At 36.2% G+C, this 15,256-nt stretch overlaps 1 protein-coding gene across 1 annotated transcript; it reads right to left on the bottom strand.

The window, feature by feature from the left end:
• Positions 1-4,919: 4,919 nt before the first annotated feature.
• Positions 4,920-12,724, bottom strand: LOC139154210 (vomeronasal type-2 receptor 26-like). Its single transcript, XM_070728641.1, has 5 exons — positions 12,437-12,724; positions 11,273-12,139; positions 10,311-10,538; positions 6,887-7,013; positions 4,920-5,842 (listed from the first exon to the last, which is right to left on the bottom strand). Exons 1-5 carry the CDS (start codon positions 12,578-12,580, stop codon positions 4,920-4,922), a joined length of 2,289 nt encoding a protein of 762 aa, XP_070584742.1. The 5' UTR covers positions 12,581-12,724.
• Between the last annotated feature and the right edge of the window lie 2,532 nt (positions 12,725-15,256).

Consider the following 15,256-nt stretch of genomic DNA (forward strand, 5'->3'; position numbering starts at 1 on the left):
TGAAAGAAACAACACTTGATAAATAATTGAAGCAATGATTAAGTCTCCAGACTGATAATACTTGTGAACAATTGGAAGCGGACCTCTGAGGTTGCAGACAGGAGAAATGCATATTGTCTCAGAAAAAAAGAATAATACCAGTGTCCTGAACAGAAGCAATATAGTGTATAATATACTCATTGTACAAATCAATGTGTAACTCCAATGTTACCATTCCATTGAAGAGCTGAAGCATAATCAATCAGCCTCTCATGAAATGTATGTAAAATAAAATACCAGATAAAATGTGCATCTTTCTTATTCTCTCAACTCTTAATTCTGTACTTCTGAGCTGATATTATTTAATGCAATAGGGGCTTTAAGTTGTCTCTTGTTTGTTAGGATTCCCTTGATAAATGGAAAAAAAGAACAATATATATATATATTTCTTTGGTAATTACCTGGGAGATAATAGCTTACTTGCAGTTCTCCCTTTCTTGCATCTTTGTAAATTGTCAAAGGGAAACATGTTGATTTTATTTTAGAATAACTCCATTGCTGTAAACTTTTAAAATTTAGACAAGAAGCAAAAAAATGGGGGAAGAAAATTTGGGGACATTTTGTTCTAAAGATGCTATCATGTTGGTCAGATACAGACAGTGGTGGAATTCAAATAATTTAATAACCGATTCTCTGCCCTAATGACTAGCTGAGTAGGCGTGGGCAGGTGGTCATGTCACTGTGTGGGTATGGCCAACTTGACATCAATCATCACATCCAGCCCCATCTCCCAACAACGTGCCTCAAAGACCTCAAGAAAGTCCATTTTTCATCTCCATTTATTTACTACTAATCAACACCCAAAATAAATAAAAAAAAAACTTCCAAAAGCAGCCCTAAACTGACTCCAAACTGGCCCAAAAAACACCCCCAAAATGAGCAGGCAGGCCAGCGGGTGTTAGCCAGTGATAAGATTATCTGGTTTGCTGAATTGGGCAGAATTGTAACAACTAATTTGCCTGAACAGGTCCAAACTGGCTAAATTCCACCTCTGGATAAAGATGTATAATCAGGTTCCAAATTTTCATGACTTAAAACATAATTTTAAAAAAGAACATAAATTCATTTATGACAGTTATTTTATCAATGTTCTGTTCAGTGTAGAAGCTGCTATGAAGAGTGGGGATGTAACATGATTCTTGAGGTCAAGAATGGTTTGAAAGAAGAAAATAATCCTGAACTCATGATATGAGTCAATTAAATAATATGTACTTTTTATTTATTCAATTTATATTGTTGCCAATCTCAAAATGGAATGGAACGGAACAGAACAGAATAGAATTTTTAATTGGCCAAATGTAATTGAACACACAAGAAATTTGTCATTGGTGACTATGCTGTCAAAGATACAATTATCCAGAATCATGAGGAACAACACTTAATGATTGTTATAGGACAATGATGGCACGGGTGCCACAGGTGGCATGTGGAGCCATATCTGCTTGCACACAAGCTGTTACCTTAGCTCAGCTCCAATCTGTGTGCTGGCCAGATGATTTTTGGCTCACAGAGGTGCTGGGAGGGAGTTTTGGGCTTCCAGGAGCCTCCAGGAGTCTTGGGGCAGGGGTGGGCAACTGCCCAGATGGGGGTGGGGGGATGCAGTGGGGCAGCAAAAATGGAGCTCCACCCCAGAGCACTCAATTTGCACTGAAAGACGTTGAAAGAAAATGCAGGGCATCCTACTTAAGCCACACCCACAGTGTGGTAGTAAAAATTTTGGTAGCCCTTCACTGACAGTGTGAGAGCATTTTTACGCTCACCCAACTCCAAGGAAGCCTTTGGAGCCTAGGGAAAGTGAAACGCTAGCCTACTGGGCACACCAGAAATTGGTGAGGGCCTCCAGAATTATGGGTGTGGGCACTCTTTTGGCACCCAAGGAAAAATAGGTTCACCATCACTGTTATAGGGTACAAATAAGCAATCAGGAAACAATCTATATTAATATAAATCATAAGGATATAAGCAACAAATTACAGGCATACAGTCATAAGTGGGAGGAGATGGGTGATAGGAATGATGAGAAGACTAATAGTAATGCAGCCTTAGTGAATAGTTTGACAGCAGGGAGGCAATTATTTGTTTACCAGAGTGATGGTGTTTGGGAAAAACTATCCTTGTGTTTAGTTGACCTCTATAGGATTGTTTTGAAGGTAGGAATTTAAACAATTTATGTCCCGAATGCGAGGCATCAGTAATTATTTTCATGGCCATGGTTGACCGAGCCAGCAAGCTCTTTTTGGTGTGCTTTGATACCTCCTTTATTTCTTCTTTTTGGAAATCTGGGCTGGCAGAGGAACGATCGCCAGCAGCAGCTTCCCTTTGGCTGATCATTCTCCTTCCCTTTTCCTCTTGCAACCTAGAGGGAAGCAGGAAATGCTTTTGCACCTAGAGAGGAGGCAGGAAAGGGACTGGGAATCCAGTTTGCCTCCCGCTCCTCTTCCTGCTATCCCAAGGTCTGTTAAGCCAGGGCTGAGGAGATTCCCTTGCAGGAAAAGGCTCTCAACAGGAAGCAACTTCTCTTTTGCACCAATGCTCTGGCCATTGCCTTGCCCTGTTATCCCCCACCCCCAGCAGCACTGCAAGCATGGAGGGTGAAAACTCCAGCCTAAAGTGACAGGAAGTGAAGGCTGCCTTACATGCAGCGAAGGCATGTACATGGGCACTTTACTCCTACACTCTCTGGCAACCCTTCTCCTCCTCCTCCTCTCTCTTGTTACATCCTGGCCAGGTGTACCTGAGTTGGGAGCATGCACTCATACAGGGATACCCTCCCTAAGTGAGTGGCTGTCTGCCCTACACGTGTGTTTCCTACACTTTGGCACTTACTTTAGGTGAGTCCCCCTGCGTGTACACACACTCCAAGCTCAGCCAAAGCCAGGCAAGGGGTCATGAGGGAAGGAGGGGAGAAGAGAATCTTCCGAAGGGAAATGTCTGTCACAGCTCACAAATGTTTTTTAGCCAAGATTTCCAAAAGTATCCAAAAAAATACTAAAAGCAGCAAGGGAGCCACAGCAGAAGGCCGAAAGAGCTGCATGTGGCTTGCAAGCCGCACTTTGCCGACCCTTGTTCTAGGTTCTTTCTTCAATTAGTTTTCATCCATTGCTTTCTGTCAGGTGTTTTGGAGATTACAATGACCCCCTCTTCTTTGTGGCAGCCCTGGATATTGGAAGACCTAAGTATGTCACTTCTTATCTTTGTTTTCATTAAACTAGACATACCTAATTCTCCCAACTGTAAAAAAAATATAGTAAATTTGATCAGCAATGGAATCACCTCAAGATAATATAGGTTCCTGAGATCTGCAAGCCCAATAATGAGGGATTTTGAAAAAAGAAGGAGTATTGGGGATGACCTCATTTCAGAGGCAGGAAAGCCTCTTCTTTCCTGATGCCCATCCTATAAAAATGTTTTCTCCAAAATTAAATCCCTTTCCAATCCACTTGGTGTTCTGGAAGGACATTAAAAAGTGGTTTTGATAACTCGCCTTGGGATGTCATAATAAATTGGAGCCTATTAGTTAGTTACGTCATAAATAATTATTGCATTTTAATTTTTATTCTATATGGACTGTATTATTATGTACAATGACCAGAGTCATTGTTACCTGAGATGAGGGGGGATTCTAAAAGTTTAATACTCATTAAAAAGAATGATATCATAATTAAGCAAACTGATAAAGATGGGGCACTTGTCATCATGAATAAGGTGGATCAGGGTAAATGGGAAGCAATTCTTCGAAACCATCTTCTCCCAACATATTTTCCTACAACAATATAAAAGCTGAGGTGTAAAGCTTAGAGGAGGATTAGAATCATGATTTCCCAATTCTAATCCAGAACCTTTCCTGCAACAGCAAAATAAATGTAAATTTTTCAGATTTGAGCAAGGGATAGAAATGTTAATTTTGTTCCACATTTAAAAATAGGTCTGTGAATGGACAGATATTTTAACTTGGATATCTTTGTTTGTGTGTATGTATATATGTGTGTCTTTATGATTTTGTATGTTGTGTTTTTTTGTATATTGTTTTTTAATGTATATATTTCAGTAAAATTAAATATTTTTTCCATAATTTTTTTAAAAAATAAAAATAGGACTGTGGACAATATTGGGAGGAGTTTTCTTTTTTGAGAAGAAGGAATCTCAGATTCAGAATTTATCTGGAAGGGACCTTGGAGGTCTTCTAGTCCAGCCCCTTTTACAAGCAGCAAACCCTATACCATTTCAGATAGGGAGCTGTCTCTTCCTAAAAACCTCCAGTGATGAAACATCCATAATTTCTGAAGGCAAGCTGTTCCATTGGTTAATGGTTCTCCTGAATTCCAGGCTGCTTCCCTCCTTGATTAGTTTCCATCTATTGTTTCTTTTCCTGCCTTCTGGTGCTTTGGAAAATAAATTTGGAAAATAAATCCTCTTTATGGCAGCCTCTAAAAATACTGCCCCCCCCAGTCCTTTTTTTCCTAGATTATCCAAACCCAAATTTCTCAATAGTTCTTCATGTATTTTAGTCTTTAAGCCTGTAATCACAATAATTGCTCTTTGCACTTTTCCCAAAATTTCAACATCTTCTTTATAGTGTGGGGACCAAAGTTGGATTATTAAGGAGTATTGTGAAACTCATAAACTGGAAGATGTGAACTTTCACTTTAAAATTAGTGGGCATTTAAATGATTAAAAATTGATCTCCACATACCATTCTTTTACTCTGAAAAAAGTTCAGAATAATTATTCAACATATGAAAGAAAATGTGAAGAGGTGCTATCTAGGTTTTGAAGAGGAATTGGAACAGATGATCAGAATGACTGCCTTGCATATTTGCTGGTGAAGGAAAGAATGCAGAACTACCAAATTGCAAATTAAAAAAATCTTTAAGGCAAAATTAAGCAAGAAGCATGTATAAAAAGTTTAATTTTTTTATTAGTTGCCCCTTTACATTCAGATCAGATCTCAGAATAATAATATAGCATTTTGGGGAAAAGATGCAACCCAGTAATCCAGCTGCTGAAGCCAAGATGGAGAAGATCTCCACGGCCACCATGTATTTTCCTTTGGTGCTCAGATAGGTTGGAACAAATGATATCCAAACGCTACAAAAGACCAACATGCTGAAGGTAATAAATTTTGCTTCATTAAAGCTATCAGGTAAATTCCTAGCTAGAAAGGCTACCGTGAAGCTAACTGCAGTCAAAAATCCCATAAAGCCAAGAACAGAATAAAACATGGTAGTTGAACCTTCATTACATTGCAAGACAATTTCTTCAGTCATGGAGTGTATGTCAAAATCGGAGAAAGGGGGAAAGTTTGTTAACCACACCACACAAATAGTAAATTGTACCAGGGAGCAAGGTAGGACAATAGAAAGAGCCATCCTTTTCCCCACCCATTTCCTCATTTTGGAACCAGGCTTGGTGGCCATAAAAGCAAGAACAACAATTACTGTTTTACCCAATATACAAGAAAGAGCTACAGAGAAGATTATGCCAAAAGTAGTTTGTCGCATGAGACATTTGACTTGGTCAGGTTGTCCAATGAAGAGAAAAATGGAAAGGAAGGACAGCAGGAGAGTAACGAGAAGAGTATAAGTGAGGTTCCTGTTGTTGGCTTTGACAATAGGAGTGTTCTTGTGTTTAATGAAGATTCCTAGTATTAAAGCTGAGGTGAAAGCTAAGGAGATAGCTATGGCTATCAAAGAAATCCCCAAAGGTTCTTGATAAGTCAAGTAAGTTATTGTTTTTTGAAGACAGCTATCCTGATTTTTGTTTGGATATTGATCTTCTGGACATGGAAAACAATCATCTAAATCTGTGAAAAGAAAATATACATACACCCCAAAAATCATAAAAAATATTTTTTTCACTGCCAATAATAAATAATATACCAGATCCATTCAATGTTTCTAATTGCTTTTTCTTAAAATCATTCATTATACATTTTACAGTATTACAATCACCATTACCTTTACTTCCAAAAAAGCAGGTACAAAGAACGTACAGTGATACCTCATCTTACGAATGTAATTGGTTTATAAGGTGAAAAGTTTGTAAGATGAAACAATGTTTCCCATAGGAATCAATGGAAAAGTGATTAATGCGTGCAAGCCCATAACTCACCCCTTTTGCCAGCCAAAGCGCCCATTTTTGCACTGCTGGGATTCCCCTGAGGCTCCCCTCCATGGGAAACCCCACCTCTGGACTTCTGTGTTTTTGTGATGCTGCAGGAGAATCCCAGCAGGGGAATCTCAGCAGCATAAAAATGGGTGCTTCACTGGCAATGGAAGTCTGGAGGTGGGGTTTCCAGCGAGGGGAGCCTCAGCAAAATTGCAGCATCACAAAAACACGGAAGACCAGAGGTGGTGTTTCCCATGGAGGGGAGACTCGGGGGAATCCCAGCAGTGCAAAAACAGGCGCTTCACTGGCATCCCAGTGGCGGCGGCATCCCAGTGGCGGCGGCTTGGATTTGTAAGGTGAAAGGTGGAAGAAGAGGCAAAAAAATCTTAAACCCCGGGTTTGTATCTCAAAAGTTTGTATGATGAGGGGTTTGTAAGACGAGGTATCACTGTATTTCAAATACTCTTATTACAAACATTGGTTTCCTGGAAAATATTTAGACTATAGGAAACCTAAAAAGGAACTATTCAAAATCTGTAAATTTGAACCTGCTACTTAGAGTAAAATTATTAGTCTTATCATCAAATATTTTGTTGAGTTATGAAAATTCTGTTCATTTTTGAATAATACAATGGGATGTGAAACTCAGGATTTCAATATCAATAATATTTATTAATAACTGATCCCCCAATTATAGTTAATAATATAATAAATATGTCCTATATACTCCTTTGCTTACCCATTTGGTCAGCTATCTTCCCTTCTGGACAGCGTTTGCAATCATAGCAGCAAGATAATTTCCCTTCCACTTTTATCTTGCTATGGCCAAGAGGACATTTCTTGTTACAGATGGAAAGAGGCAATGCCTGTTTATAAATAAAATCAGAATAATTTCACATAAAAAACTTATATTTTGGGATTTTTTTTCATGCATTAAACATACTCAAACTCTTCATATCTAATCCAAAACTTGTTATTCCATTCTTCAGATTTGTTTCTGACATAAATTCCACACACTCTGTCAACTGTATTTTATTTCATATCTGTCTTAGTAATCAATCCAAGAATATTAGCCTAAAGATCTGTTCTGAGGAAATCAGAATAGAATCTAGTGTGGGAGACCATTTAACTTGGAAGCCCTACAAATAGGCTTTCCTTGAAATGCCACATTTTGGGCTGGTATTCTATTTTACCATAGCTCTTTCAAAACTTGATTGACTTTTACATTGACTTTTACATCTTTTAATGACACTTTTCTGATCTGGTGTTCTGTTCGATAAAACTCCCTAATGTTATGTTCCCGGGTCTATTTGACCAGGACCGCAAATTGATCATTTTAGGTACTTGTATTTGGTCTTTTTGAAAGCTTTTTTCACTTGGAAACAAGTTTGAACATTTATGCACACATTAAAATGAAAATTGAAATGAAAAAATTAATACTTATTGGTTTATTTTGCTGATAAAATGCACACACACACATTTTTGTGAATTTTTTTTCAATTTATGGATAGTTTTGCTTGCAAAATGCATTCTATTTTACTAAACCTGGTGTGGGATTGGTAGCTTGAACATTTCTGAACATAATGATATGAAAATTGAACTGAAAAAATTGATGCTTATTGGTTTGTTTTGCTGATGAAATGCGTGCCCCCCTGTTTTTGTGAAATATTTTTCAATTTATGGATAGGTTTGCTTGCAAAATGCGTTCTATTTTACTAAAGTTGGTGTGGGATTGGTAGCTTGAACATTTCTGAACATAATGATATGAACTGGAAAAATTGATGCATATTTGTTTATTTTGCACATAAATGTTTCCCCCCCCCTCGTGTTCAATTGTTTCAATTTATTTATTGTTAATTTCAAACTAACATACTTGTTTTTAGTACAATGGATTTCTTTCATAAAAGTAGTTGTCTGGCTATCATGTGCTTGCTTTTCAAAAGAATATTCCAAATATTTCTAGCCAAATATATATAAAAAGTGAAAATAATGGCACACAGCAAGGCCGAGGGGGTGGTGGCCCTTTTGTGGCCAAAATAAACAAATAAGAATCATTTTTTTCAGTTCATTTCTATTTTTCTTATGATCAGGAATGTTCAATTTAGTATATCAAAACTTTTGGGGGGAAATTCCTTAGAGATTTGTAGCCTAAAAAAATATAAATTGTCACGAATTTCAGAAAAAATGGGGGGGGAGCATTTTGATCAAAATAAAAATATAACCCTCAATATTTTCATATCATACGTTGAGAAATGTTCAAACATGTTTCCCAGTGAAAAAGTTTTCAAAAAGACCAAATTCAAGTACCTAAAAAATATCATTTTGGTCCAGGTCGTATATGACCTGAAACAGACTCAATGTGGTTTTTTTCTTTGCCCAGATCAGCCCCCGCCCTCCACCCCCCACAAATATTTTTATGATGATCAGCAATGTTAAATTGAGTAAATGAATGCCTAAGATATTAAAAATATTTCGGATTTGGAGCCTAAAATATATATAAAGTGAAAATGGTTGCAAGCAGCCAGGGGGGAGGGAGGCCTTATTTCATATTTTTAAAAAACCAATAACATCATTTCTTTCAGTTCATTTATATTTTTCTCATGTTCATAAATGTTCAAACTACCAATCCCACACCAACTTTAGTAAAATTGAACACATTTTGCAAGCTAAACTATCTATCAATTGAAAAAAACTTCACAAATAAAGGGGGGGCTGCCTTTTATAATCAAAATTAAGCAATATGCATAATTTTTTTCAGTTCACTTTTCATATCATTGTGTGCAGAAATGTTCAGACTACTTTCCAAGTGAAAAAAGTTTTCAAATTGACCAAACATAAGCACTTCAAATGAAGAATTTTTGGTCAGGGTGACCCGGGAACAGTACAAGTGTGACTTTTTTCTTTCAGCAAGAAAGAAACCCCCCACCCCCAAAAAATTCTCATAGAGAGAACCCCTAAAATTATGAAAAGTCATAAAATTTCAAGTTTCAAATATGCAGGGAAAATTTTTTACAGGGTCTCAAACTTTGATTTCGGGTCTCACAGACCCGAACATAACACCAGGGTTAAATAATAAAAATGCAACTTTCAATATCCAGCTATTTTCTCCCTGCCTCCTTATAGTAGAATGATGTCATTTTGGGAGGCTTTCTTATTTGTTTGAAACCTGGAGGAGATTGATGGAATTCGATCTTGCCTTTAAAGATTTATAGATAATACCGATCATTTATTCATATACCCTTCCAAAAATCTTTATTTCAAAGCATATTCATTGAAATTTATCTATTTATTTTTTGTCCACAGATTTAAAAATTTGGATGGGTATGTTTATCTGAAATTATTTAACTGAACAGGGATGTAATGCAAATTCAAATCAGGTATGTACCACATTTTTCAGTGTATAAGACACACCTTTTTCCTATCTGATAATTTGGGTGATAATAAGCTGATAATTTGGGTGGGTCTTATACTCTGAATGTAGCATATATATTTTTTCCAGCCCTAACAAGCTGCTAACAATCTTCCCAGGTCTTACCATGCAGGCTCTTTCATTGTTTCTCTCTGCTTTTCCAAGCCCTAAGTCTTTGCAGTTTTTTTTTTCATTACTCTAACTTGCTCTGAGTAAGTTTTTTCCCCCAGCCCTAACCATGTGCTAACTATGTTCCCAGCTCTTACGGGCTTGCAAGCTCTTTCATTGTTACTCTGTCAGAATAAATTTTTAAACCCTTAACCAAGGGATAAAATAATGTGCTGAAGCTGACCAGACTAAGGATACTAGCCAGATGAATATCTGGGAAGCAGATTCTTTTTCCAATTTTCCTCCCCAAAAACTAAGGTGTGCCAGTGCCTCTTATACTCCAAAAATATAATAACTCTGACATATAGAGTCGAAAGATCAAAATTTTTCTATAATATGATTAATTTTAATTTTAGAAAATGAATTTTAGATAGCAATCATATTTCTAATACTACAATTTGAAGAAAAAGAAATAAATTAAAATTTTGCTATAGATTGAATATATTTGAAATTTTTTTTTTTTAAGGCTATTTCATCAAATTAAATGGCTGCTAAAAATAATCCCAGTGTTGTTGTATTGAAATCATTTATTGGTATGGGAGAGCAACTAAATGATTTCCTAAAAACTGAAAAAAAAATCCCCCACCTGATTAAACATGGGAGGCCAAACAGCATCCTGGGCAGAAATCATGAGGAACTTGTCCAGGGGAGCCAGGGGATCAACCATTCCTACTTGAACTCTTAGAAAAGACTTGTTTGGGAATGTAACCCAACTGAAAATATCAAATCCTGTTTCTAATTCCCCATTAGGACCAAAATAAATCTGTTCTCCAACACTATTGTTAAAGGAGGCTTTCTGTAAAAAATGGTGGAGCTAAATAAAGAAGAAGAAAAGAAACAGAAATAAATAAGAAAGTTAACAGGATTCATTAAAGGATTGGAGGAAAACCCAGTTTCTTCAATTCAATTTAGTCTATGCTTCATGAAAAGTAAGCTATTTCATTTGCCTTATTCTACATTATTTTAAATATATTTCTATGGCATGCATTCTTCTATTTTATTGCCTAACATTTTTTTTAGTTGAAAGATTTTCAAATGAGAATGCCATGACAAGTCCAGAAAGGAATAAATTTATCAAATGCTCTGATCAATTGAGTTGTCAAAGTATTTTGACTTAATTTGCAGAAAAGTAGAGAATAGATAATTATGCAATGTAGAAAATTGTAGGCCCAAATGGCCTTTATGTCCAACCAAATATTTACTTTTAAAAATATTGAAAGAATAGGAAAAGGAAACAAGAAAGTTAACAGGATTTCTTGAAGGCCATGAACATTTGGCATTGATTAATGAAAAATTACATGCTAAAATTCACATCAGTCTATGCTATTTAAAACTGGGAAAAAATATGTTCTTCATCATCTGTATTTTTTTTTAACTTTACTGCCTAACTAGAATATTTCAACTGCAAATATTTCAGATGAAGATTCCATGAAAACCCTGAAAAAAAAGAAAAAGCCAACAGATCATTTTTTGTGTGTGTACTTGAACAATTCAATACTTTTTATATAACATGGTTCCTTTCCTGAATTTTGAATTAGCCAACATTACCTGCCATGGTGACTGAAGAAAGATTTTCCATTTCTTCTCATCAATTATTTGATTCTCTTTGATTTTGGGAGTTTGGGAACATATTGCCTTCAGAGCATGTGCCACAGCATAGACTGCATTGTAGATGCTGTAGCTATGTCCACTCACAGTAGTTTCAAAGACAGAATTGGGAAGAGTCTCCAGCTTCTCTTCTCCTGTGCAGATCCTTTCAGCATTCCTATCCTTTATCTCACCAGGAAATGAACAGTCATATGCATCTTTCCAAAAATCCCATATCAACTTATCTTCTTTTTCAAAGTTTGGTCTTCTCTTTAATATAAATTTTTTGAAACCTCTTAACTCTTCTGAATGAATTGCGAGGGATAGAGCACCATGAAGAAAATCAATGGGCAAGTGCCTTTGCATTAGAATGGAGGTAAAATCCATCTGAGCTGACAAAATCCAAACTTTGGCCTTTTTCTTCTTTGGTATATCATCAGAATCTAAAACATAGATCATTAATCTCAAAACCACAATTGTTGTAATTTCACCATTAAAGATCACTGCAGTGACTGTACTTCTCATCATCACTTTATATATTTTATCTGCCTCCTCCACCATTTCAGCAGCTTTACTACCATACATAATTTGGGGTAGACATTCTATAAAGTCAAAGCAGATTCCTCTTTCTGAAAACATGGAAAGACTCTTTTGAATAAATCTCTCCCTATCTTCCTCATATAGAGAAATTAATCCAACCCAGGTCCATCCAAAATATGACAATAAGTAGAGTATTCCTTTAAGTTGGTGGATCTCATCTGGAAACATCCATTTGACAAAATATGCTGCTGTTTCCTTATCCATCAGTGGAGCTGCTCCATATGTAATCTACAATGGGGGGAAATGATGGAAGCAAAAAAGGTATTTTTTTCAAAGTGAAGTGTTTGTTAATTGTCACCCTTGCCTAATTATTGAACACTTGTCAAATTTCACATAATCCAAACTTTTGCTTTTGATGCCAATGGCATAAAAGTATTTCTTGTTAGTTGAACAACTTGGCATCAGGAAGTTTCAATGTGTTTAAGAACAGCAGTGGCGGTGATTTCCACTGCAGTTCGTGAACTGGTTGTATTGAAGTTTTAGAAAACCTATCTTGAGCAGTCAACATTCCAGTTTTCATCTCACCTGAGGAAATTTGTAGTTACACAGCACCGTTGCCATGTTGACACAGGTCTTAGTACGGGGTCCTCCAATGACAGCTACTGTATAGAACTGGTCATTGCATTTGTAGTTGGGGATAAATTTATCTTTTGTTGATAGAAATTCCATTGCTAAATGATAAGTTGTAATATCCACAGGATAGTCCGTAGCAATATGGAAGCCGAGGCTAACATTGGGTAAAATCCCAGAATGTTCATTGATCTCCTTTACTGCAAATGCCAGAGCCAAAGTGTGTTGATAATTGTGAGTGAGGAACCTTCAGTGAAAGTTATAAACAATGTCGGGACTTCCTGGTTGGCAAGGAGGGGCGAAGCAGCTGTGAGGAGGATCTCTCCTCCCCATGACTGCTATTTCCTTCGATTTCTGAGACCTTTCGGGGCACAGTTCGTTTGGAGGGCGACGTGGGTAATGAGGGATCATCCAGGCATCGATTGGTAAAGGCATTTCACAATCGGTGCGAAGGACACCCTCTCTATCGGAGATCAAAGGCGTCTGTCAAGCTGTCACCAGTATGGCGGACCTGAAGCCTCAATGAGCCACCGCAGAGGGAAGCAGTGAGATAAACAGATTTTCAAATCTTCAGCTTATATTTGTACTGTTGTTGTTAACTTTAAGAAGAACAAGCCTGGCACAATTAAAATTAGACTTACTTTTATTTTGAAAAACACCCACCCCCAATCAGAGATCGGAAGAAAGAAAAAAAAAAAAACAACTTAAATTAGTAAAAGCGGCGAAGGCGAGAGGAGGGAAATGCCTGATATCTGACCAGATTTGGAACTAAAATATCTGAAGATCAGATCTCTGTAGGGGGAAGAGAATATTCCCAAGCATATTAACTTTGTGATTCTTTCATCTTTGCCTAAAAAAAAACAAAACTGACGCAGACATCTAATTGACATTCACTTTCGCTGGGATTTACGAACCGGAAACTGCCTGGGTGAGCCGGAGTTCAACGTGGGAAATTTCTCTGTTTGTTGTGGTGATCAAAACCTTGAAGATTTAAACTGCAGCAGATAATTATTATACAACGGGAGAGACGGTGATTTATAACTGAAGCGACGGTGAGGTTTGACAAGCAGCCGATAAGAAAAGTGAGTGGAGAAGTGAGCGGAGAAACCGGAACAGCACAGGGAGAAAAATCTGACAGAGAGAGTGACCCTGAACACAGCTAAACAGAAAGGAAAGATTTGTTTTGGTGAGACTCTGCTGTCGGGTTTTGGATTACTTGAACTAGTGAGACTTTACAAGATCTTATCTGGCGGCAGAAAGACTGTGACAGGAGTAAAAGACTTTAGAATAACGGCCAAATTGCAAGAGGCGAAGAGAACAGTAAATGAACTGACATCATATCCGGCTATTAAGTTGCAGTAGAAGATTTGGAACTTGCATATTAGGGGAGTAGGAAACGCTAAGCAGCAAAGAAAGTGTTTTCACAATTTAAAAAGTTAAAAATTTCCTTCTTTCCTTCCTTTTTCTTCCCTTTTTCTCTCCTTTTTTCTATATTCTATGTTACAACCTATTAGTTCTCTTTTTATTTAAATTAATACATATATATTAAGTGTTTAGACAAATTATAAAATAGAAGTCTGTATTAATAGATTAATAGCATAGATAATACATAAGTATAGATTTAGACATAGCCTTATAGATACAGTGTTACTTCTTAAAAAAAAAAATATATATAGCATATATATATATATATATATATATAGTATAAAAATATTAATTGTTTATTATTATTATTTTTGATTCTTAGATATATTTACATAATTGTTAATAGATTAATTGTTTATAACTACACTGATACTCAGATATACTTATATTTAGATATTTAGATATATTTAATATACTAAAATAGTTATTAAGTCATTAAGTGCTATAGAAATTTTAATTAATTATTATAGAATTTGTAGCCTTGTAAAAAACGTTAACATTTCTAAGAAAAATAATAGAACTTTTAAAGTGCATAAATATTTCCTATGGTCATATGGAATAGAATATATAATATTTTAGAAAAGCAAAACCAGATTATAAAAGAAATGGCCAATTACCAGCCCAGAGGTGGTAAAAAAACAACCCCAGCCACACCTTCAAATACACTATCTTCAGCTTCTTCAGCATCACAAAGACAAATAGATGATATGTTAAATCCAGAGAAAGAAAAAGAGAAAGAAAGTTCCTCACTAATGCAAAATATGAATAAAACATTGACAGTTATGCAAGAAGCAATGCTGAAACTACAAGAACTCATTACCAATAACCACCTAGAGTTAAAAACTGATATCCTTAGGTTAGAAAACAGACTGGAAACAGCACAACTTGCAACACAGAAAAATGAACAAAAAATTACACAGGTGGAAGAGAAAATAGAACAGAGTGAGAAAAAAATTGAACAGGTAGATCAAAAACTTAAGGAATCCCATAAGGATCTCGAAAACTCCCTGATTCAGCTGGAGTTGGAACGATCTTCTTATTTTTTAAGATTTCAAAATGTGATAGAGACAGAGAATGAAAACTTAGGGGAGATTATGATAACCATAATTTCAGGAATATTACAAACCAGTCGGGAAGAGGTAATAAGTGAACTGGATGAAATTTACAGAATTAACACTAATTATGCCCGTAGAAACCGACTCCCGAGGGAGATCCACCTGAGATTTGCTAGAAGGATCATGAGAGACAGGGTATATGCAATTTCTAGAGGAAGGAAAATGACATATAAGGGTAAAGAATTAAATATATTAAAGCAAATCCCTAGAAAGGTAAGAGAGAGAAGGAGAGATT

Source organism: Erythrolamprus reginae, chromosome Z (genome assembly GCF_031021105.1).
Source record: "Erythrolamprus reginae isolate rEryReg1 chromosome Z, rEryReg1.hap1, whole genome shotgun sequence".
NCBI classification, from domain to species: domain Eukaryota; kingdom Metazoa; phylum Chordata; class Lepidosauria; order Squamata; family Dipsadidae; genus Erythrolamprus; species Erythrolamprus reginae.